Source organism: Microchirus variegatus (genome assembly GCF_963457635.1).
Source record: "Microchirus variegatus genome assembly, chromosome: 16".
NCBI lineage: Eukaryota > Metazoa > Chordata > Actinopteri > Pleuronectiformes > Soleidae > Microchirus > Microchirus variegatus.
In genome coordinates, this window is record NC_139817.1 from 21,249,179 (window position 1) to 21,273,235 (window position 24,057).

The following is a 24,057-nucleotide window of genomic DNA, read 5'->3' on the forward strand; positions in this document are numbered from 1 at the left end:
TCACAAAGAAAATTAAAAAACATCGAACAATTTATATAATATGCTCTTTTATCTTTCAAGCAAAACTTATTTATTAAACAAATTAAAATACAACAATAAAGTTTAAATAAAAACAGTACGAACCACTGTACATTCCATATAATTTAACACAAAAATAGCTTAAAATAACAAGAGAACAAAACCTCAACATATGCTTTTATATATTCACTAAACGTTATTCTTTTTAAAACCTTTTAGATTCTTTGACTTTTCTGTCAAAATCGTCCCATAAACTGATTCCTTTCACAGCGATGCACGGTTTCATCATGAATTATAAAAGGAACGAGGACAAACAGCAAAAGTCACTTAAAACAAGAGAAAGAAAAGAGGCGTTCATGATGAAGTTTAAGAGCTGAATGAAGATTTATTCAAACTCAATCTACCTTTTATTGGTTTTTACTCCCACTTCCTTTTGCTGCCTGATTAGTTTTACTGTCCTCATGTGACTCCTGTCTGAGCCCTGCTTTTGTTTTATTTTGAAAAACACTGTGGACGTTATTTCTATTGGTGCTACATACAAAAAGCTATTATATTATTATTATATTATTATGGAGAAAAAATGGCTGACAAATGATTTAGGTTCCGTTTGTGTAAATTGATCACAAAATAAAAGCATCATTATCAGAATATTTTGAATATATCATATTTTTAACTGAACATCAACTATAAAATACCTGCACCTCAAGTAAGATTGGGTTTAACCTCATGCATGTTAAGGATTAAATGCTAATTTAACCTCTTGCACTGCTTCTAAAAGATAGATTTAGTTGCTTGGAGGCAACATAACACCCTGATTCCCTACAGTAAGATTGTGTAACCAATACATTTGCAATGCAAAGTGCATTAGGTCATTTCTCTGAGGGGAGATGGAGCGAAAACAAATAACACAGGGGAATAAAATCAAAGACCTGCACTAGTCAACAAGGACTTTATGAAAAACATGTTCTTAAAAATAAGCCAGTCAAATTAAATGAAATTAAATGAAATTAAATGAAACAGCTCAGGATAAATGTTTATAACTGGTGCTGGAGGATTATATTTGTTGCAAGCATAGCTGTTATACAGTCTGTGTAAAGTTGTAGCATTAAAAAAAAAACAGCTGTTATAACAATAATAACATGCATTTTAATATTTCTGTGAATATTCATTTAAATAAAAGATACGTGCCACTTTGTTGTCGGATGAAATGTTTACACTTACTTTGAGAGGAATCGTCCACAGGTGTTCGTCTCCCTCCACGCACACACTCGGTGATCAGTGGACGAGATCTCAGCTCAACTGTCTCTGATCCTCCTGCTGCCTCTTCATTTAAACAGAGGCTGCTGCCTCACTTCCTGCTCAGCCTTTCACAATAAAACACACAACCAGCGCAAAAGTCACTGAAGGAATACTACTTTCACAAGATTTCCTCTCCTTTTTCCAATTTAGTTCAAATCTAAAGCAGTTATTTTTTAAAAATTGTGTCGGTAGCACACGCACACAATTTAATTTTGATTTAATAATCAAACACGTATCTCCTGTTCAAAATAATATTAGGTTTCATAGTCTAAAATGTCTGTAAGCGGCAGAAAAGACTAGTCAAAATAGTCAGAAATGTCATGTGATTTGTGACAAATCTGCTCTCGTCTCTTATGTTTTCACCTGGGTCAGATTGTCATCTTTAAAAAGTGGGTCCCTGACTAAAAAAAAAGTATAATATATGTAGTAAAATATGTACAATCTGGGAGATAAAGCTCAGTAAATCATCAAAATAAGTGTAATATTTATATATCAGTTCTTACATTAAGTGATTGACCGCCGTTCCATTTTGCACAACCACATAAAAGGAAGTTCCACAATCCCATGAAACAAAATACGGTTAAAAGTGCACTTGATCTGGGATTAAGCTCCGTATTTAACTTTAGGATCGACTGACGCACAAAAGAGTTCTTCAGTCTGATCCTATTAAATCGCGGAACTCTCCAGTTTGTGTTCTCGCTGCAGGACATGATTAGTGACGATGTTATTGGCGCGTCCAGCTAAAGTATGATATATCCTCCACTTTAATACAAATGAATGGGAAAGCTTCACGCCATTTCATTTTAACATTAATTTCAATAATGACAGCCTCAAGAAAAGACCTAAAATGAACAGCATGTTTTTAAACTACTCTATTGATTGACATAATACAGAAAAGATATATATATATATATATATACATAGACTGCCTTTTGACTATTAGGAAGACTGATCTCACTTTAAATGTGTGAAAAAAATGTCCTTACCTCTCCTCCATTTTCAGTGTTTTAATTGATATATTTGAATGCCGTAATATGATAATAGGAGCAAATGTTAGAGTAGCTTTTGTGACATTAAAATGGTTTGAGCTGCTACTTTTCACAAAACTTTATACCTTCTACAACAGAGAGTGAAAATTTACCTGGATGTGATCGATGACAAAGTCTCACAGTGGATTGACACTGAAATGGCACACACAACATTAGAAAATAAACATTGAGAAACAATCGTTTTTAACAATCAGCTGATGGGTTCACTTGAGCTAAAGTGGCTGTAGTTTTATTCTGAAGGTACAATCACCCGACGTCCGGTGCTGAACACTTCCTCTCCGTCTCTTTAATCAGCTTGACATTTTTCTCCCTTGTCTGCATGAATCCTCGCACCGACTCCACCTCCAGTTAAAGACTCGTGTGGGGTTTTTCTATTGATGTCCACATTTAGTGTTATCAAAATAAACAGGCAGGTAAACAATTCAAATGAGAAAGCAAAGTTGATTAATTTTGATTATGCATTTATTTATATATATATATATATATATATATATTTTTTTTTATCAATTTAGGATTTATTTCTTACACATTTTGAGTCCATTTCAGGTTTTTTTTTTTTAAAAGGCCCTTTAAAAACCTGTTGTTATTCCTGTATCTTACATCAGCGTTGATGTGTCAGTAAACGACAAACAGGAAAATTTACCTCATCCTGTCACAGAGAGACCAATTAGCACAGGCTGACAGACTAAAGAGGGAAATGAACTAATAACTCACCCGTCTCTCCCCTTCCTCCCTGCAGAGACTCATCGTCATTGTCGTCAGTGAAGAGCGACTCCCTGCATCATCGGCTCACACACACACACACACACACACACAAATAAACCATCCTTTCATGTTAAATCTTGTTAACAGCGTTTTTCGTTTTTATTACAAAACAGCATACATTAAACATTTTGCAAAGGGAATGGCAAAGATGTTAACGAAAACCGAGCATCGTCCCTCATTTTGTCATTTTTATTTTTTAAATTAAAAAAATGTACAAAAGTGCTTACATGGTGCAAATAATGAGAATTAAAAGGTCTATAAAAGAAAAGAGGGTAAAGAAATGTACAGTATATCCAATTTGTAACAATGAAAGCAGCGGAGCAGGAGAGATGTGGCTATGTTACATAGCGGTAAAAATAACTGGAAGCTGCTCGGGAAACGGTTTACTAGGTAGTTAATCCGGTCACGGTCTGTAAATCCAACATAGCCTATTACTTAACATGAGGTTAGTTAATAAATATCGCTTAAATAACCCACATGGCTCTTGGGTTTCTGTATAAACTGATCGATTAGTTCAACTACAAAAATTGTAAAAAGCCTAATAACGTTTGGTCACCGGCAATGATTACGTGTGACATGTTACAGACGCTAACACAAAATAAATCTCCCATTGTTTTTATTACAATCACCAATTCCTGTGAATCTTCTCTTTTTATTTTCTCCATGGCACTTCTTTTTCCCATTAAACCTCTGGATAACATGTTTGTAACTCAGTCCACAGTCGAGAAAGGTGAAGAAAAAGAATAGGTTTTTAATGGTTTCTCTTGTCCCTTGTGATGAACGCAGCTACAGTGAGTGTGTTGCTGGTGTAAAGGCTACTCATGAATCCAGTCTTCTGAGGCCCCCGCTTTCTCTGGGCTCTCCATCCCATGATCAGTAACAAAACTCCCAATGTTTTTTTCATTCTTTTTTTTTCTTTCTTTTTTTTATATATTCTCTCCCAAATTTGAGGCATCTCATGCTTTTTCTAAGACCTGTCCAGTCTCTGACAGAGGGGATCAGTAACTGTTCTCATGACCTGCTAAAATGTAGAGGTTGCTCAGAGCCGTGGGGTTATCTGTGGGTCGACTCTCCAGAACCACCACCCTGCAAAAGAACCACAAACACGAGTTAGAATGGACATTAAAATGGTCCAAAAACACAGAGCTGAACTCCGACACAGTGGAAGAACTTTATGTACCATAAATAACATGATAAACCAGGGTATCTGCAGGTTTCAGCAAGTCAAATTTCAGATTTTTCAAGACCATTTTAATGCCATCTTGAATGAAACTTCTTTTACTTCGAGCCATCTCTCAATACATTTGCACTTATCTATAGTCACAGACTAGCTAGCAAGCATGCAGATAACCATTTATATCAGCACCTCTCTACATCTCCTTCCCAAAGTCCTCAAAGTTTTTTATTGTTGAAGTATAGAACACAGAAGGCTACACTTCAACAATAAAAACAAACACTACCCGGGGCAGATGTGTCAAAATCCAGCTCATTAGTGCTCAAACTCTTCTTGATTTTGTCAATATTTTTTTTTACAGCATTCCCACAGTTTCGGTCTGTCTACCTGTTTGGATGATAAGCAGTCAGTCTGTGATTGGCTGGAATTGTGGGCCCATTTGTAACGCTGTGTTGTGTGAGTGGACAAAGGAGAGTCTGAGAGGAGATTACTTGACAATATGCGTACAAAACATACTTCATTTGCATATTATGCAAAATCACCTTTTTAATCATTTATAAAACACCTCTACAAAGGTGCATCAACACACGTAAATACAGAAACAAATCAGTCATTTTCTTTTACTCAATCAGTTTTTTTGTTTTGTCGCTGTTCAGTCATATATATAGTCCAAAAGGCTGTTTTTAATGACTCATCATAAACAGAGTGCAAGAATCACTCAGGCTGTCTGTGGTGCCAGGTAACATGACCCCTCCCCTCCAGCTCGGTGTCAGCTGTGTTTTATTATGTTTGATGATCGATGGAGGTGACATTTCAGAGCTGCAATCGCAATATAACAAGTTTCTAATAACTTTGTGTAACAATGAGAGATTATTTCTTGAGAATTTAAGTAAAATATTCACAATATTCAGTATGTTGTGAGCAAATAGCTGTGAACAGGTACTTTTCGGTGTGGATATGAATAATAATTCAGATTCTAGAGTCATGGAGCCATGTGATGTTGGAGCACTTTATAGTTATTGGAGCGACTGTTGCTATAATTGAACCGCGGCGACGACAGGACTCGTGTTAACAGCGGCTCAGTAACACAGCGGAGCTCGTTAAATGGAATGTTAAGCGGCAGTAGAGATGACAACTCGACTGTTACGTCAGTGGATGCATCTTCAGATGGCATTCGTCTCGGGGTGGTGACAGGTGAGATGAAATTACAGAGGCACAGAGAGACACTCAAACCAGGCTGGCAGAACCTGGGCAGCGGTGAATAAAACATGGAGGAGGAGGAGGAGTGGCTAGGCAGAGAGAGAGGCTCTGCTCCGTCAGGAGTCATCATCTGACTGATGGCTTCACTGCTACTGATCTGAGCATGTTCCGTGTGTGTGTGTGTGTGTGTGTGTGTGTGTGTGTGTGTGTGTGTGTGTGTGTGGTAGTAGTAGTAGAAGTAGTACACTGCTATGACAACCAACCAATGTCTGTGAGGATATTTTGGCTGGTCCTCTCTTAGACTTAGTTTTATCTAGTTTAGGTTAAAGGTTAAGGTTGGCATTTAGTTATGATGGTTAAAGTTAGGCTAAGTGGTCAGAAAATGAATTATATCTATGAGGGCCCTCATAAAGATTGCTGTAAAAACAAACATCATGACATAACTTCAACTGAAATGTTTCATGGATGAGTCAATTGACCGAAATGTAACCATCAGATAAATTCATCAACATAGTTTCTCAATTTCCCAGCAATAACTTTTTGTATTGTTATTATTTGTGTCCTTTAATATTGATTAATCATAGGTTGTTTGTTCCAGCAGAATGAGAATAAATCTGATTTTATTTGAACTGGAACATATTTGGGTTGTGGACTAAAACATGCTACGTCAAAAAACATTGGATTGTGATTTTAAAAATCTTCCACTAGTTTTTAACATTTTTATACAATAATTAATTTGACATATATGTGGACAATTGCTTAATGTTTAAGGAAGCAACGGATATAGATAAAAGACAAGACAATTAAGACACAAAACTAGCCCAAATACAACTGTTTTTTGTGTCAAAATCAAAAGATAAACTATGATCATATAGAAATAATTTTAAGAGCTCCTTTCAGAAATTAGCTTGAGCAATGATACATTGTTATAAAACAGATGTGTGGCCGTTAGTGAGGTGGAAACTACATGATCAACAGATGCAAGAAGAACAACACAGAGACTGAGAGGAATTCAAGGCTGTCACATGGACATTGAGTTGCGAAAGTGATCAAATCCATCAAACAGTAAGACATAAACAGATTGAGATGATGAGCTTGAGGTAAAATTAAATTAGTGAGGAGGAAAAACATGGCTGCATGTTGATTTCTCACTGTGCTGGTGTCAAGTAGACACCAGCACAGTGAGAAATCAATGAGCAGCAGCAGGAGATGAGAGCTGAACACAGGAGGTGGAGCAGGCGGTTAAATGTTTTCCAGGTAATAGAAAAACACAAAGACCCGGAGGGAAGATGGCCATTATCACGAGTGTGTGGTTTTATGGAAATAATGGGGGTGATAAATTATACTGGCAGTAGTGCTGCTGAAGAGGCAGATAAACAACACATAGATGTAAAGAAGAGTAAAGGCCACATTATACTTCTCTGACTGCGTATGCGTTATCCGACTGCGTCACCACGGAGACAACTCGAGCCTTCATACTTCTGCGTCGTGGTGACGGATACGCGCTGCAATTTCCCGCCCGATCAGTAGGGGTCACGGCGCAAGGTTGTTGTGCTTCTGGCTACAGTGAGCAATGGCGTCGAGAGAGAAAGACTGTTGTTGTTGAAACAGTGGCCGTTTCTTACTTTTCTGTGTCACGGAACGCAGTTTTAAGATAATTTGAGGCGAGAAATTGGCCATTTAGAGTCTAAACACGTGCTGTGTGTGTTAAGATATGACGTATTTATTTGGCAGCGACCTTGTCGGCGGGGATGAGCTCCGCCTCTGTGGACGCTCGGGTGCGCACTGTGAGCCGGCACAGAGCAGCTTCGCTCGGCCTGTCCTGAGGACCAATCGCAGTCTCCGTTGTCCCTTGACGGAGTGACGGACACTTAAAAAATATTTCGTGCAGTCGGAGACGACGCAGAGGCTCTTCGACAGGCTCTGCGTCTACGCAGAGTTTCTGCTTAAACTACGCAGAGCACTTTACACAAGAGTATAAATTTGGCTTAACATAGCTGAATGCACTTTTTTGTTTTCGTTTGGACTTAAAGATAAGTGAAAGATAAAATAACATTTCAGTTATATTGAAATTTTGGACAACTTCATTTACTGTAGAAAAATATAGGGAACTATTTATTTGTTTTAAGTTTTCATTTAACTTTTTAAGACATACTGCTGAGCCTGGGAGCTTCCTGCACTTTTAAAAAAAACAAAACAAAGATGTCTATTGTCTAAGATAAAACACAAACCTTTAACATGTCGCAAATGGGAAAAGCTGTTTAATAAACATATGCTGAAAGGCATTTAAATGAAGTTTTGTATTATTCAAAATTTTGACACCAATATTTTCACTTTTACTGCAAATGAATATCGGCTCCAAATATCGGTTATCGACCTCCTTGACTACTAATAATCAGTATCGGCACTGAAAAAACATATCTGTTTATCTCTAGAAGATAGTTTTTAATGATGTCTTTGCTCCAGCAAGAAACCAAAACAATAGTCATCAATTAATAATTGATTAATCATTGCAAACCTAGTGTGTGCAAAAAAAAATTTCAGATGACTTTACTGCTCCATGTTAGATCACCTGTGCAGTAAAAGATGGAAATATCTCTGTACTGACCTGTCAGAGCCGAGAAGACGGAAGACTCTGCTTGGATCACAGATCTCCTGGGTCACCTATGAATGAAAAAAAACAACAACCATAAAATGAAATACATAAAGAGAACTTTAAGGCTGCTTTAGTTACATATGAGGGCTAAGGATATCTTTAAATAATTCAGCTTAATTGAAAAAAATAGACTGTTTTACAGCTGTATTTACAACTATTACTGGCATAAACCTACAACATCATCATTAAACAGTAATAACAGACTGATCTGTTGTTAGTGTCAGTGTATTTTTAGACCCAGTCAGAGTCGGCAAAGGTCTGCCCTTTGCTTGTGTTTGGATGCATTTTTACATGTTGCATGTTTGGGATGAATGTTTACACTGGGGTTCCATATTGTACCTTCAACAACTAAAATGTCAACATGTTTTGTGCCGTCTCTAGAGACTCTGTGTGTCAATGTGTACAATCCTGGAGCGTACGTGTACCTGTTCTAGTCCCAAGATGTAGCCTGACACTTTGCAGGGGGAAAACACAAGGGGCCCCTTTAAAACACACTCTCACGAAGACAAGACATGAAAATGTGTCGACAGATGTGAGATAGTCGGCGTGTGACACCTGCTAGGTGTAAGTCCTTGGCCTCGGGAGAGATCGGATCTGTTTGAGTCTAAATGACAACAAGGTCTCGGGTGTTCAGAGGAGCACCCACCGAGGCAAGCACGGATCAACAGGTCTGCCCCCTTCGATACCTTCGCTTTTGAGGGGAATCATAACGAGACTGCGGCTGAATTATTTAGAGCTGCTCCCTGTTGTGTGACGGGTTTCGTTTATGATCGAGCATAAATGTTGCATGGCTGTTGTCATTATAAAATCCTTGCTATGGGAGACCGGTTGAGCCGAGCCGAGCACAGACTCGACAAACTGACCTCCTGTCTCGTCGGAGTGCAGCAGAACCGCGTCTGACACGACGGGCTTTCAAAAGCAGCCGCCGCTGTCGCCATATCACTTTTCATAAAAACAGAATGCTTCACCTCCCTGTGATCTCTTGAACTTTCATTGTGCTCCTGAACAAGACTCGTGATCAGGTTAACGCGGACTCCCTCTGTGAAAGGTTGGTCCAATTCATTACCTCGTCGCCAACACAAAGACATACTGTGTGGCTCCACCTGAGATCTAATCTCCTTAGATCACCTACAGCATGTTGCCATGCATGAAAACAGACAGCACTCAGGGTGTTTGTTGTCCCAGGCCAAAGGCATTGGCTCACGTGCACGACAACAACACTTATATTGACAAGTTGTCACTGCAACTCTAATCATTTATACTGAAACTTTGATATCAAATTTATATACGTATATATGTATATACATATACATATATATATATATATACACGTACTGTATGTAAAATTATTAACATATTGAAATGATGTATTAAAATATACTTAACTGCAAAAATTAGGCTTTTAAAATGGTACAGTTTGAAAAAAGAAGTTTTGGATTCTGTACTTAACTGTACAATCTACAACCAGTTGTGTTAAATTATGATTCCACAAAATGTCTTGTGTTTAAGGATATTTCACCTCATTGGACTTGAAGCTCTTTCCCTGCATGCCATGTTTCCAGAAGGCCAGGACACTGTCCTGAAGGCACACTGACAGAGAGGTAAAGAAAATCAGGCATTAGTGCACACGAAAATCATAGCATGTGTGAGAGTTTACAAAAAGGCTGGTATTCTTGCGAAGTCGAGATGTTTAGGTTTAATTTTTAAACTAAATCCAGCCAGTTTTTGACATAAACCCTCCACAAATGTTATGTGTATGTATTTCTTTGCACAGATCTAAAGTGAGTACAGGCTCGTCTGACGACTTACCAACAGATTCAATGCAGAAGTCAAAGCTGAGCTCAGACGCCAGCTTCTTATTTGACTTCAGTCTGCCTTGGAGATTAACAATCTTCAAATTTTCTGAAAATTAAAGTTAGAATCTAAATTAGAGCCAGCACATATTTTACAGGTAGAATCGTATATATATCAGAATAAAAACAATAAAAAGGGATTATACATACGGTCCAAACACACCAACACGGTGTCTCGCTCCAGCTGGGTAACATGGATTGCATCCACCTGCTTATTACCTGTGGAAACAGTAATGGTAATGGTGTGTTCACAGTGAATGCCATAGAAAACAAAACATTTATGTGACGACATTACATACAAAGTCAATACAAAGACTTTCTAGAGGCCTGCAAGCATGTGCTGTTCACATGGAGGGGAATTAATAGCTCAGTATTTTTGATCTGAGTGGGCGAGTGCAAACAAAGCCATGTTGTAATGCCTTGTGAGAACCACCAAGAGGTTAGAGCATGACTAAATATCTCACATAAAAGAAGCAGTCATTGCAGAATTCACCATATAACCTAAATGTCCTCAATTTGGTCCCTTGACATTCCTTGCAACATTTCAGAATAATAAGCAACTTATTTGACTTACTTGTTCCGATCTCTGTGAACCAAGAGGAGCAGGAGTTGAGGTTGATGGTCTCAAAGCGGACCACCTGTCCCTGCTCTGTTCCCTGGCTTATGGCCACACACAACAGAGGATACTCCTGCTCTGGGACCACAAGCATCTCAAAGACCTTTAGTGGGCTGGGAAGAGGGAAGTCGAAATGCTGTGGAACAAGAAGAGACAGCAGACACACAGGTTAGTTGGTGTTTCCTGTTTAGTTTAAAAGTAGAAGCTACATCTGTTGAGTTCTCAGAGGTGAAAGTCCTATATTTAAGAGATCTGTGGTAACAAGAAAGAAATGCAGTGGTGAACTGACCTTAATGAGCATAAACCTCTGCATGGGCTCATACCACTGCAACAAGACAATCCCAGACTGCAGCGCTCCACACAGGTATTTGTGGCCTGTGTATGGGTTTCTCACTATGAAACAGACAGGAAAATGTAATTAGACCAAACTATCAATTACAGTTATGAGGGTTTAGGAGACACAAGAAAATCATAGTGATGAGATATCTGACAGATTATTGCATTTTTATTTCCACTACCATTTTAAAGTTTGGGGTCACTTACAAATGTCCTTGTTTTTGAAAGAAAAGCACTTTTTTTCAATGAATATAACAATTAAATCAGAAATACACTCTATACATTGTTAATGTGGTATATGACTATTCTAGCTGCAAACGTCTAGTTTTTAATGGAATGAATGATGAATGCAGCATGGTTTTGGTTCATTATGACAAATAGAGGCAGAATAATAACCTGAAGTTATTTGCTGCAGATGAAATGCATTATATTTAAGTTTTAATAGCATAAAAACATAGACATACCAAATTATAAGGACATGTTTCTTGTGTGAAGACAGTTTATTATGATGGAAGGGTGAGTAAATAAGCCCACTCACCAATGCAACACTTGTGACAGCCCTTTGTGTCGGGGATCTTAGTTGTCAAGGCAAATCTCCTGAGGAGAGAAAACAGTCAAGTTGTTGTGACTACAGCCTTAAAAGAGCCGATGACGTCTGAAAAGAGGGAAGTCAGCCAATGGTTCTCATTTCTCTCTGTGATCGGGGTCGTTTGTCACGATGGTCGACAGAGAAGAACAAAAAGACTGCACAGCGTGAGCGTGGCACCATGCTTACAGTCAGGAAAGCAGAATGTCACCTCAATCGCAAACCTGGAAGTGTGGTTGAATGACTTGATGCATATAAGAGACAGCATTAAGAGGGAAAACAGGCCTAATGATCTCACCTGGGTAAAATTTTGTCTGGGAAGCGATGAGTCTGAAACTGAGCAGCCAGTCCAGGCTTCTTCAGCTGCTCGAACAGTCCAATGAGGTTGTGTGAATACAGCTGGAAGTTTTTTCCTGAGGTAGAACACAGTCCCATACTCATCTTAAATATGACAGTTAATGTTGTCATCACATATACAAAACACAAATATTCTAAAAAATAGACAAATTCCAAATCCTGCATCCCACAAAGCAGCTATGTAGAAAGGTTAGCCGTGAACAGAGGGACATAAAAAAGGGAACAGTGTGGTGGTGATGATGTGAAGCATGATTACCTTCTGATGAAGCCAGTTAGTAGAATATCAAATCAAGCCAGGTGAGAGGAGGATGGACAGTGGCCAAGGGAAGAAGAGAAGAGAACAGAGGTTTAGTATACCAAGGGGTAAACGGCAGAAGGCAAAAATTGGAAAGCAGACCTTGCGTTCCGTAATCCCATCCTCAAATGTTAAAGCCAGGAAAGGTTTGAGTTCTTACGACAGCCAACTCACAACAGTCTGGTTTAAGATTATGGATTTTTTTTCCCCGAGGACACGTAATATTTATGTTTCATAATATGCAATAAGATATTTCACTTTTGATTTTGCAGCTATCAGACACTGTGACTGGAGAACAGGCTGTAAAGTCTAATGTATCACTCAAGAATCACTGTGCTAATAGTAGGACACAGTTCTGATAGAGGATTTTCTGACGGCAAACAAAAGAAAGTTATTTTTGGTCTGTAGACATGGAGTGACTTGTGTTGCCCTCAGGGGCAGTCAGATAACACAAGACAAAGAAGAAGCAGGTTACGACAGTGACCAGTGAAGAAGGAGGTTGTTGTAATACATCACTTACCAGATAAAGACATCAGGTTGTTGTTGATAACATACAGCCATGTACACTTCCTTGGGAAGAGCTAAGGGAGGGAGATATATAAAAAAGGGTGTAATTATCAAATACAGCAGCAATTTAACGTTCACTGAAGGAAATGACAAAAATGGTGAAAGAACATGAATTTGTAAACTGTATATTAACTGAAACCCCTCCCCCAAATAGTCCAATAACAGCATAGCAAACATAACTAGGCCTAGCAGCTCTGTCGGGCTTCAGATTTCTCTGCCTGTGTCACTGTGGGTATGGGACTCTAATAAGAGCAATATTCTGAATTTAAGTAGTTTCAAAGATTGTGTTGTTGATTTTTAATCAAACATTTGAACTAAAATCAAAATGACGAAATCAAACATAACAATAACATTTTAAAAAGCATATTTTGTGCTAAGCAAATAAATCGTCAGCCACAGTTTACATTAACAAACTTGAAATCCTAATATCTTTAGTAGATTTTCATTGCAGAATAAAGGACTTGGTTTCTTTAATTAAGTGATCAATTATTGCCTAATTACTGCTGTGTATACCGTTTGTCATAATACTATTCACACCTTTTGTTGTGGTTGTCCAACTGCATGATTAGTCGTTGTAGTGACGTCCACATCCAACATGTATTTATTCTTTATATCAAAATTAAACTTTTTGTTTAGAAAAAATAAAATCAAAATTAAAATGTATCCATTCTAAGCAGCTAAACAAGACTTATTTTTATTATCTGAAACATGGGGCTTTAGTGTAATTCCATTAATTTTAATTAATTGAAATTACTAAAATGGAAAGAATAAAAGGAAGAGCAGACATTTTTTTTCATTCAACTCATGGATCAAGAATAGAGCCGGACAGTAATGAAGTACATTAACTTATGTACAGTACTTAAGTACAATTTTGAGGGATCTGTACTTAACTCAAGTATCATTTTTGGGGAGTACTCATGACTTTACTCAAGTACATTTGAGAGGCAAATATTGTACTCTTAACTCCACCACTTGTTTTCATGTTCTGTAGTATGCTGTGTGTTTAACACAGTCAGGTTCAAATGTGGATGCAAAAAATCCTAGCAGAGGTTTGTCAGAGCGTTGCCATTGTGCTATTTCCTTGTAGGCAAGTGAGAAATGCTAAATAAAGCAACATGGTAAAAAGATGAAAATGACTTGATTTTACTTTAAATTCCTTTTACATTCTTCAAGGTATTAACATTAACATTTTTCATAACTGCATGTAGGATGTTTCTATATGTAAATGTAAGCACTGTGGCAGTAGTAATGCAATATTTAAAAAAATGTACTCTTGTACTCAAGTACTTTTAAATACAAGTACTTCAGTATATTTACTTGAGTAGACATCTGACTGTAGTACTTTTACTTGTACTTTACTTGTGTAAAACTAAGGGGTATCTGTACTTTTACCTGTTCCATTGTGGCTTCATGAAGCTCATTAAGATTCAGAGTGTAGATGCCATCCTCTGTCCCAAAGATTAGATACTGATCTAAAAACAAAATAAAACAAATGATCTATAGTATTTGGCTTCAATCAAACATGCTAATTCTGTGTTTGTGCGTTGAGTTCACTGTATGAAGATGTACCTTTGGTGTCTGGATGAATCCATGATGTGGCACAGGTGATCTTCAGTGGACAACCATCAAACACTTTGGAGAAACAGGCTCCCATCTGCAATGAAAAGCACCGTAGATGAAAACAGGCAGAGAGTGATGAAATGTCAGCCAAGGTTTAATGAGCTGGAGCTGGAGCCGGAGCACAGGCAACCACAAGGCTTAAAGCCTTGAGGACCCCAAATATCTACAGAATGCACAGCAGCGTTGCAGACACAGAGATTGAAAGCAGTGCTCACGAAACCACGTCAGCAGGAGAGAGTGAAGACTGAGTCACTCACCAGTACTTTAGGAGTGGGTGGCAGGCCGTTGATAGCTGGTTTCTGAGGAGCAGCAGAGGAAACACAAAAAGATAATGTAGATGCAGAGCACAGACGAACAATTATTTTAAATGCAGCTGTGCAATTTTGTACAAGCCTCAACAATGGACAGTGGGTATTTTTGTCACTAGAAGACGGTTTTAACAATTGATGTTTGGTTCTTACAAAAGAAATACAGGACATTTGAGGTTTAAATGTGTTGGCTGGAGAAATATAAATATAGGTTATTTAATTTAATCATAGATTATTTTTATCTATAAATCCAATGTAATTTAACATGAGAATTGTTAAAAATGTAACATATTTGCATCTTTGAACTCACAGGGAATTCCTTTTTCTCTTTCCGGTGCCTGTTGAGTGCTGGCTTTGGACTGTCTCCGTTCACACTGCCGTCTGAATCATTATCTGTCATGTAAGAGCAGGCAGATGAAAAATTACACAATAACCTAAAACCATCACGTCAAACACACAGATCCAATACAGATTTTTATCATTTACATCTGTCTCTCTTACCTTTACACTCAGATTTACTGAGAGCTTGTAAAAACAAAGCATGTGCTTATTTAGGAACATGGATACAAATGGAAGGCATACGAACAGGTTTTAATGCACAAAAGGAAAAGAGAAGGTAAGACTTACCAGGATCAGATGCATGAGACAAAATGCCAGGGCTGCTGACGCTCACAGAGAGGTAGTCAGAAGATGAGTTCTCCACCTTGTTCCCCTGCTCAGGTGTGCTCTGTCTGCGAGCCACCTGACTCGGCCCATTCTCCGAGTTTGGAAACCTCCTCACGGTCAGAGACCTCTCATCGTTAAGGCCGAGTTCCTCTGATGAACTATTTAATCTCGGCTGAAAATAGCGCAAAGAGAGAGACGGTTATGGATAAACATGGATAGAACTTGAATAAATCCAAGTAGTAACAAATGTTGGGTCTCACCTTTGGTGGCAAAGGAGGAGGAGGAAGCCCTGGCTTCAGAGTTGACCTGAAATCAAAGCATTTTTTTTAAAAAGCACATGTAAAGCACACCAATTAATGTTTGTGTCTTTATAATGAAATTTAAATCTATTGAAATCACTCACAGCTCCACTTCTTCAAAGGCGTCCTCGAGATGGGTGACGTGTCCCCTGCAGGAATCAAAGACAGTGATGAGTGTAAAAATAACACCCATCAGAAACTCAGGAAAGATGTTGATGTTTATGAACAAGAATCGCTCTTTAGAGTATGAGACTAAGGGAGAAAATGGGATGGATCTGGGAACCATCATGGAAGGTGGAAATATGAATTTCTATTCACACTGTAAATTAATTCTGGAAGCAAAACCATGGTCTACATATAGATTTCAGGATTTAAAATGTTGTCACTGTTAACTCTCATCCATCAAATTAGCTTCAAAGCTAAGTGATGCAAATTTAAGTTCAATAAAAAGTATGTTAAGACCCTTGTTTTAAAACCACAGTAGGTATAAATAGCACAGCCCTGACTGTGAGGGGTGGAGCCTGCACAAGCAAGATATTGAACACTTTAGATTAGGGAACACATATTCACCATTAACTTGGTGCTTACTAACATGCATATATGTTGCATACTAGCCCTTTATTAGTAAATATTAAGCACGTGTTAACACCTTATATAGGAAAAATCTTAATTCATGTAGTAATAGAGGTAGAATAAAGTTATGTAGAATAAGGTGTTAATACGTGCTTAATGATTACTAATAAAGGGCTAGTATGATAGTAATCTAAAGTGTTACCGATATTTTATATGAAGTATTCAGGCTGATTTATAAAAAGGTACAGTGTGTAATATTTATGAGGGTTTATTGGCGGCCTTTTATAATACTCTAGGCAAAGGCCTTGCTTTATGGAGGCAGCCATTTTGTGCCGGACAAATCAGCCAGGGTGCATTTTGCGTTTTGAAACAGAACCTACAACATAAATGACAAAGAATGAAATCCTTTCTGGTATGTGAAGGCTGATGTAGTGATGGAGGAAGTGTTCCTTTCGTTTTTTAGGATCTTCAGCCTCACTATTAGATGTCCCGAACTGTTCTGTACTGAATCTTTATATTCTATTCCTACATCATAATGTCAGACTCAACAAGAACAAGCAACAGTGTGCATGGTTTTTGAGTCACACGTGAAAAGTGGAGGGTGATTTGTGAACACTGTGGCCGCCAAAGCGCACTACAAGCATGGCGGTGACCAAGCGAGGGGTGGGGTGAACGGCGTACAGCACTATGGCATACACAGTGTTAGTGTTACCGTTGGAACAATTCATCCTCAACGCTTTTGAGAAGGCTCCTTTGAGGGACAAGGCATGAGAGAGAGAGAGAGAGAGAGAGAGAGAGCCAAAAGAGGACAGCAGAGAGAAGTGCAGGGAGGAAAAAACGTGAAAGCACACAGACAAGTGAGACAAACAAGTGAGGATCGGAGGTTCAAGGCCAAAGTGACATTTTAAAGTGCAGACACAGGACAGTTAGTGCATGCACAGACAGAAGTTAGCTGCAGTGAGTAGGCACGTCGTTGTGAGACACAGTGAGGAGCAAAATTAATTTCCAACTGAACATTCAATTACAGATGACACTAAAGGTCTTTCTCTTTGGGAAATCTTAAAATATACACCCACTTCTATCCATTCCCCATGAATAAGAATTTTAAAGAACCAAAACCATGCAATAGTCTGTTCCCCGGAGATGCATCCATGTAATAAATAAGCCAGGTAAAGAGAGAAAGTGAAAAAGACACAGAGAGAGAGAGCAGGGAGTAAATAGGAGCAGTTCCCATGACAACAGTTTCCATGGATTACCTGGTTGTTATTCCTCCCTCTGCAAAGGGACTCCAGGGCGAAGGGAAGTCATTATCTTTACTCACATCCTGTGGAAAGGCACAAATGCACAAAAATAGAAAACTGAAATAGTTCTTCGCCATTTTTTTTCTTTAATTTTCGGTTCATTTGTTTTTCCTTTTGGGATATTCACAAATACGTGGCAGATAATGAACAGAGACAGAAAGTCATGCTTGAGCACCAAAAATGACAAATCGAGGTGTGATTATCACCATTTCAGAATGAGCCTCAGTTTCTTTCCGGAGTGGTGGTTCAAACTGGAGCTTGTCAACTGTGAATGACAAAAAAACTGTGGTCAGTGTTTTTGTTTCTTTTCTTTACACACGGTTGGCACTAGAGGGCATCAGAATCCAACACTTGAAGACACACAAAACCTTGGGAGTCATACCAGGAACCTTGGAAAACACTCATAAGCATAAAATCACGTGTAGGAATTAACCACAAGCAGATCAACTGCTTCTATTGCGACATACAGGACCTGCAAAAACTAACCACAATCGCCCCTTCATGCTGTATTGTGCTATTATGTGAATGTTTGGTCTGGAGCCAGAGGATGAGTCAGTCACTTAAGACAAACACAGATCACAACTGACACTAACCAGAGCTGTTCACCTTGGAGAAATATTGGTAAAAAAAAAAGGGAAAGAATTATAAATAAATAACAAGAGCAGATTCCTCTGAGTTTAGGTTTAAGGTCCGTCAAACAGCTGTTCCCACAAAGGAGACTGGCGTAGTGTCCAGTATAAACATCATGTGATTTTGCTGCAACAAACATATGAATGAGGGCAAAAGGAAATCAACCAACCTGCTTATAAACATTCCAAAGTAATCAGCTTCTCATTAACAAAGGAACGTTTTTATGGAATTCAGACCCAAGTGATTTTCTGCTTGAGGTATACCGATATTATGGCAGTACTGCAGTAATTAAAACACACAACAGTGAAAGGGTGAGTTATAAACTGAATCATGACATCAGGAGTCAACACAGCTTCCTTGTTAGGATGATATTAGTCGTCTAAGATTAGAGGTCGACCGAAATGGGTTTTCTATGGCTGATAAATCAGTGCAGCCAATGGCCAGTAACTGATGCCACTGTTTTTTGGCCCATACAGTATATTTAGCCAATTTCATTTTACCTCCATCTGATCACATATAACTGTTTAATGATAACAAACTAGAGCTGCAACTTACTATTGTTTTCGTTGTCGATTATTCTCTCAATTAATCGATGAATCCATAAAAAATGTTAAAAAACGTTGATCGATTCAGTTTGAATGATTTCTTTGTTATGTGAAGAAACTAGAAAATATTCACATTTAAGAAGCTAAAACAATCAGAAATCTTGTTTTAGTAATGAAAAAACTTTCAAATCGATTATCAAAATAGTTGACGATTAATTTAGTAATCGATTAATAACCGATTCATTGTTTCAGCTCTATAAACAAATAATACAAAAAATAACTCAACTTCAGTAACCAGTTGTTGAACAACACTGTCTCTCCAATCTGCATTTCATGTCTGCCCTGCACTGTACTGCACTTATATTGAGGATGTTCAATGAAAATAATGTATAAACTAAATATTTAAATAAATGAAACAAGTCATCAAAAAACAAACAAAAAGGCCTGATTAATCAGCCCAACCGAGGCATCGGTCTACCTCTATCTGTGATGTAATTCTATTGCAGAAGGACAAGAACCAGGAGTTCACAGTGACCAAATTACAAAATGTTACTCGAGCTAAAGCCATGTTAAGTAGCCAACCCATGCACAGGAACTCACCATATTAGTACCACTTAAAAGTCTCAAAAACACAACGTTCTGTTTTGCAACAACATCATCCTGTTCTTGGGAAGTCATAGGAGTGAGCCAGGGATTCATTCAGACACAGCGTCTCACTACACTGTCACTAACCTTCAGTGAAGCTAGGACTTGAGCATGGCCCTCCTTGGTGGGTCCAATTGTTTGCTTCATGTAGGAGGGAAAGTCAAGATGTGATATGTGAGAAATACAGACGAAACCAAACAGGAAGTGCATCTGTACAAACGATCACGGCACACGGACAAGCACAGGACACAGTGAAGCACGGCGCGTATCGCTCTACCTCACCACATCGACCTGAAATGACGGCACTACAGCTTCCAAACCACAACTGAAGACAACACAAACACACAAAAACTTCCCTGAAGGGTTTCTGGTGAAGTGTGAGATTTAGGTTTGATGCTGTCTCCAAAAACAACTCTTAAAAGTGGAAACCAAATTCCACATGAATCCTTATAGACCCTTCAGACAAGCTATTTCACTTTGTTTTTTTAGTAAACAGTGAGGGACAGTTATTTGGTACTTTAAAGAACTATGCTGCACAGAAACATCCACTTTCTCTTCAATTAATCCCCAGGCGGCCAGATCTCTGTCCACTTTAACAGTCAAGCTGCCTGACTGACACACTGACCAGTGACAGGACAGGAGGGCAGGGTTTTTGTTGTTGATGGATTTGGAGCGATTTTTGTGAACTTACAGTCAATCTCTGAGCGTGTCCTCTCAGCTCTGGCTTGTTTATTGGAGGAGCGGATGGTGTGTCTGACTGCAGAGAGGGGCTGCAACAAAGGGTGAAAGAGATTTTCAACGTGAGGATAAAGGTTTTTAAACAAACAAGAGCAGCGCTTGAAAAGACAAGTGCTGCGAAAACGGCGATCACGTAATTAATCAAATGAAACAGCACTGCCTTCAGTCATCTGGCACCATTGAAACTTCCGTGTCAAGATGAAGCACATCTGGGAGAAAGTTTCTGCACCCAGTCTTTTGCACCATCACATTATTATGCATCGCAGAGGATGTTTGTCTGCAGCGAGCTCAATTGCGTGCAGTCAATAGCCTTCAGGGCATTTTTCATTCATCGTGGCCAAGACAGTGCTACTGCTGTCAGGGTGACAAAAGCACAATGGTCTCTTAAATGGCACTGGTACCACCTCTCCTTGGCTGTCAACGCAGACGTCATGTTGAGCCCCCGTTGGAATAATAATAATGTTGGAGGAGAATTTCAAGAAGAAGGGAACAGGAACTTTGAGGCAGATACGAACACGCTCTACAGCGAAGCTCGTCTATCATCTTTTACTTTCGGAGAAACATGATGTGCTAATATTTACATTCACTCCTGATAGGGAGAGTCAGTCAGTGCTTGCCTGAAAGGCTGTTTTCCAAGATTATGTCACAACAAGTCTGACAGGAACAATTGTTTAATCATTGTAATTGTGTTGTAAAATGTGTTTGATTATAAAAAAGGCCATCAGTTAATGTGAATATAGACTACGGTTCAAAAGTTTGGGGTGACTTCCAGTCTTCTAATAGTACATTGTGTTTGTTGTTTCTTTGGCTGGTTTGAAGAGCAAAATTATTATTTTTTTTTTTAAATTATTATTTCTATTCTTGTCAATGTCTTGACTTTATTTTCTATTCATTTTGCAATTCTATTGATGAATAAAAGTGTGACTTTTAATGGAAAACACAAAAAAATTGTATAGGTGACTTTTGAACGGTAGTGCACATAATTTAAGAGTCTAGTGATTCTATCTCTCCTGGTCACATGGTGCAGCTTTACTTGGAGTCTAGGTGTGAGTGCTACAGGATGGCTGGAGTCATGGTAGTTTTACATTTTTATTTACTTTTGAACCGGTGGGGTTGTGTTGTACAACAAGGAGGATGATTTCCTCAACAACCCAAAGTACAGCTGTTACCAGGTTCATGTTGAGAGGCAGGGTGGTTAAAATCACTGCTGTTTCAGCCTGGTTATCAAGTAAAGTAACTTTGAGAAACATTTAACACACTCTCACTCCACCTCATCCAACTCTGTGTGTGTCTCACACACAGCGTAGCAGGAAGAGACAGAGAGGAGAGAAAGAACAGAGAGACCCACTACAAACACACACTGACCTGGAATAAAACAAATGTCGCTCTATATGAATGGTAGAGGAAACACTCAGCTCGTTTATATAAATGATTGTGTGAATTTTTTTTTAGCAGCGTCACGCAACGTTTTAGGAGTCGGAATGTGCAGTGGGGGTGGGTCAGCAGGGGCCTGAGATAAACAATTTGTGCCTGGATGTAATAACAGTGACTGTTGACAATCATTTTTGTTTGAAATGCTTAAAATGCTAATCCCTAATGTTATCCTTTTCTGTGGTTTCTGCTTGTCTGAGAATTTGAGAAGGTATTTAAAAGGCTTCACGATCATGATCTTTACAGTATGCAATGGATTGAGACATTACCTCCAGATCCTCATCGTCCACTTCGCTGTAATGCTGGTGGTTGTCTGGGTTGTTCATCTTATCTAGGAGGTCAACAGCGAGCCTCCTTGTCAAACCCGTCTGGCCCACAAACACATGCTGTGAGAGACAATAGAGGAGGATTGTGAGTTATTATAAACTGGTAAATAACTTCCTAACAGTTGCTAGCAGTGGAGTGACATCTCCCATGTGCCCATAGACCCATAACTACTCTACAGAGAGTTATGACAGAGTCATGAGAAACAGATGATCTTTATTATAGTTTGACTGAATTTAAAACAGAACTGAACTTTTTGCTTGTTAAAATAGCCTGAATCATTTATTAGCTGTTGTATGTTTAAAAGATTCAAAGAAACCATGTAATAGAGAAATAAATTTAATTACTAAACTTTAAGCAAACAGTTCAGGGACAGAGTCTGACTCTGAGGCAAACAGCTAGAAATACAGCCAAACCACACTGAGGCTCATTGATCAAACAGAGATCCAGCTACATTTGGTTAGAATGAAAACTCCATTTGCATTTCCACAGTGTGTGAGGTCTTAATCTCAAAGACAAAACATATAAATAGGGCTGGACATTCTAACACTAACAAGAGTAAAGTACAAGTAGAAAATAACAGAAACATGACAAGAGACCGGGGTCATCTTCACAACTCTAATACATAACTTTGCCGTGAATATTTCAATCTTGCACAGACACATTAATTACTACCATTCAGTACATACTGTATAAAACAGAAATCTGGTTTATTACCGACAGAAGTTTTTCTGCAGTGGGCCTCTTCTTTGGGTTCTTTGTCAAAGACACTTTGATAAAATTATGGAAGGCAGTGGACCTGTGGGAGATTTTTTTTATTTAGTCCAATGATAATCATCACTGCTAATCATCTAATCACCTTAAACTGAATAGCAGGATACTATAAAACACACAAGCTGGAAAACCTCACCATTTGTTTTTGTCTTTTAGTTTTGGAGGCTGGAAACTACTCTTTGACATCAAAAATAAGGCCCTGGAGAAAAGAAACAAACACATGTTATACTTGTGGTTTAAACAGACTGAACGAATAGAAAGAACCACATAGGGAATGGAAAGGTCTGCAACTTATTCTAAATATACCCAGAATTTTTGGATGAAACAGGATGACCATTCAAGTAATCAAGACGTGATGAAACATTAGAAGAACACAAACGCAGGAAGCAGCCTAAGGATCATTCGAGGAAACTCTGACTGATTGTTTCGAGGAAAGTAAAACATACCTCATTGGGTGTAAGTCGAACATTGGAGGCTGAAGCTCGGCCAGCTCTATGGACGTGATGCCAACGGCCCAGATATCACAGAGCTGGTTGTAGCCGCCGTTCTTCTCCACTGCTGCTACTTCTGGAGCCATCCTGGATAAATGCATGACAAGAATATTAAGTGACAGCACTCAAAAAATAAAGATGGACAGTCGGTGAATGAATGAGAAAATTGATATTTTTACTATGACACTATGTTGTTTGCAGGAGAAGTATGTTTACTTATCTTTGCTCTACAGTGTGTTCAGAGGTCAGGGTCAGCGACAGTGAGATTTCACTTCAGCTGCTGCAGGAATTTGAACTTTAACCTTTCAACTGAAGCTACGTTTGATTGCACACAGATGACAGAAATCTATTTTTGGTATGTGATTAAATGTGTTTAATTGATGCTTCAGTGAATAACACTCATTCTAAATGGAAAAAGAGTTCCTGTTCCTGACTCCATTTAGCAAAGCCTCTTAAAGGCCTACAGGCTCATTGACACACTCACCAATAAGGTGTTCCAATGAAGGACTTTCTCTTGGCAATGGTGGCTGTTATTTTGGCTGCAACTCCAAAGTCAGCTGAAACAAGGATTGAAACAGCATTCTAGAGACAACACCGTGCCACTGAGGAGTTTAAGTAACTGAAAGTTTAAAAAGCACCACAACTTACCTAACTTCACATCTCCATTGTCTGTAAGAAGTATGTTGGCACCCTGTTTAAAAAAAAAGTCAAGTGTATTGTTTGAGTTTGGATAAAACACATTTTACGACCGTAGTGATATTTCAGTATCATGAGACTTAGGCAGGAAAAGCCTCAGATGGAGTGATGTGCTGAAATACTGCTTCATAACAAAGTGCCAACTATGTGTTGAGCTTTCTATGGAACATCTGGTCTGTTTGAAACATTAACTGCTAGGATCTCACTCAGGTCGGTAAAGTTACACCACTACCACAGTGTTCTGA

The 24,057-nt window shown here is 38.6% G+C and overlaps 1 protein-coding gene across 4 annotated transcripts in view; it reads right to left on the reverse strand.

Annotated features, from left to right (window-relative positions):
* Positions 1–3,272: 3,272 nt before the first annotated feature.
* Positions 3,273–24,057, reverse strand: part of map4k5 (mitogen-activated protein kinase kinase kinase kinase 5) — a 33,836-nt gene continuing 13,051 nt past the window's right edge. Inside the window, exons 8-35 of one of the 4 annotated variants that reach the window (XM_083902220.1) lie at positions 23,765–23,807; positions 23,601–23,673; positions 23,072–23,203; positions 22,762–22,824; positions 22,569–22,650; positions 21,797–21,913; positions 20,050–20,128; positions 19,446–19,499; positions 17,745–17,803; positions 17,494–17,561; positions 15,769–15,813; positions 15,626–15,671; positions 15,327–15,537; positions 15,010–15,092; positions 14,649–14,690; positions 14,341–14,425; positions 14,164–14,243; positions 12,725–12,785; positions 11,851–11,965; positions 11,505–11,563; positions 10,920–11,023; positions 10,589–10,766; positions 10,165–10,233; positions 9,971–10,063; positions 9,681–9,751; positions 8,114–8,169; positions 4,693–4,752; positions 3,273–4,217 (exon numbers count right to left, since the gene is read on the reverse strand). In XM_083902220.1, coding sequence (XP_083758346.1) covers positions 4,130–4,217; positions 4,693–4,752; positions 8,114–8,169; positions 9,681–9,751; positions 9,971–10,063; positions 10,165–10,233; positions 10,589–10,766; positions 10,920–11,023; positions 11,505–11,563; positions 11,851–11,965; positions 12,725–12,785; positions 14,164–14,243; positions 14,341–14,425; positions 14,649–14,690; positions 15,010–15,092; positions 15,327–15,537; positions 15,626–15,671; positions 15,769–15,813; positions 17,494–17,561; positions 17,745–17,803; positions 19,446–19,499; positions 20,050–20,128; positions 21,797–21,913; positions 22,569–22,650; positions 22,762–22,824; positions 23,072–23,203; positions 23,601–23,673; positions 23,765–23,807 — 2,316 coding nt within the window. In that variant the 3' untranslated portion in view covers positions 3,273–4,129. The remainder of the gene's footprint in view (positions 4,218–4,692; positions 4,753–8,113; positions 8,170–9,680; positions 9,752–9,970; positions 10,064–10,164; positions 10,234–10,588; positions 10,767–10,919; positions 11,024–11,504; positions 11,564–11,850; positions 11,966–12,724; positions 12,786–14,163; positions 14,244–14,340; positions 14,426–14,648; positions 14,691–15,009; positions 15,093–15,326; positions 15,538–15,625; positions 15,672–15,768; positions 15,814–17,493; positions 17,562–17,744; positions 17,804–19,445; positions 19,500–20,049; positions 20,129–21,796; positions 21,914–22,568; positions 22,651–22,761; positions 22,825–23,071; positions 23,204–23,600; positions 23,674–23,764; positions 23,808–24,057) is intronic. The other 3 variants (XM_083902221.1, XM_083902222.1, XM_083902223.1) reach the window with 3 other exon arrangements.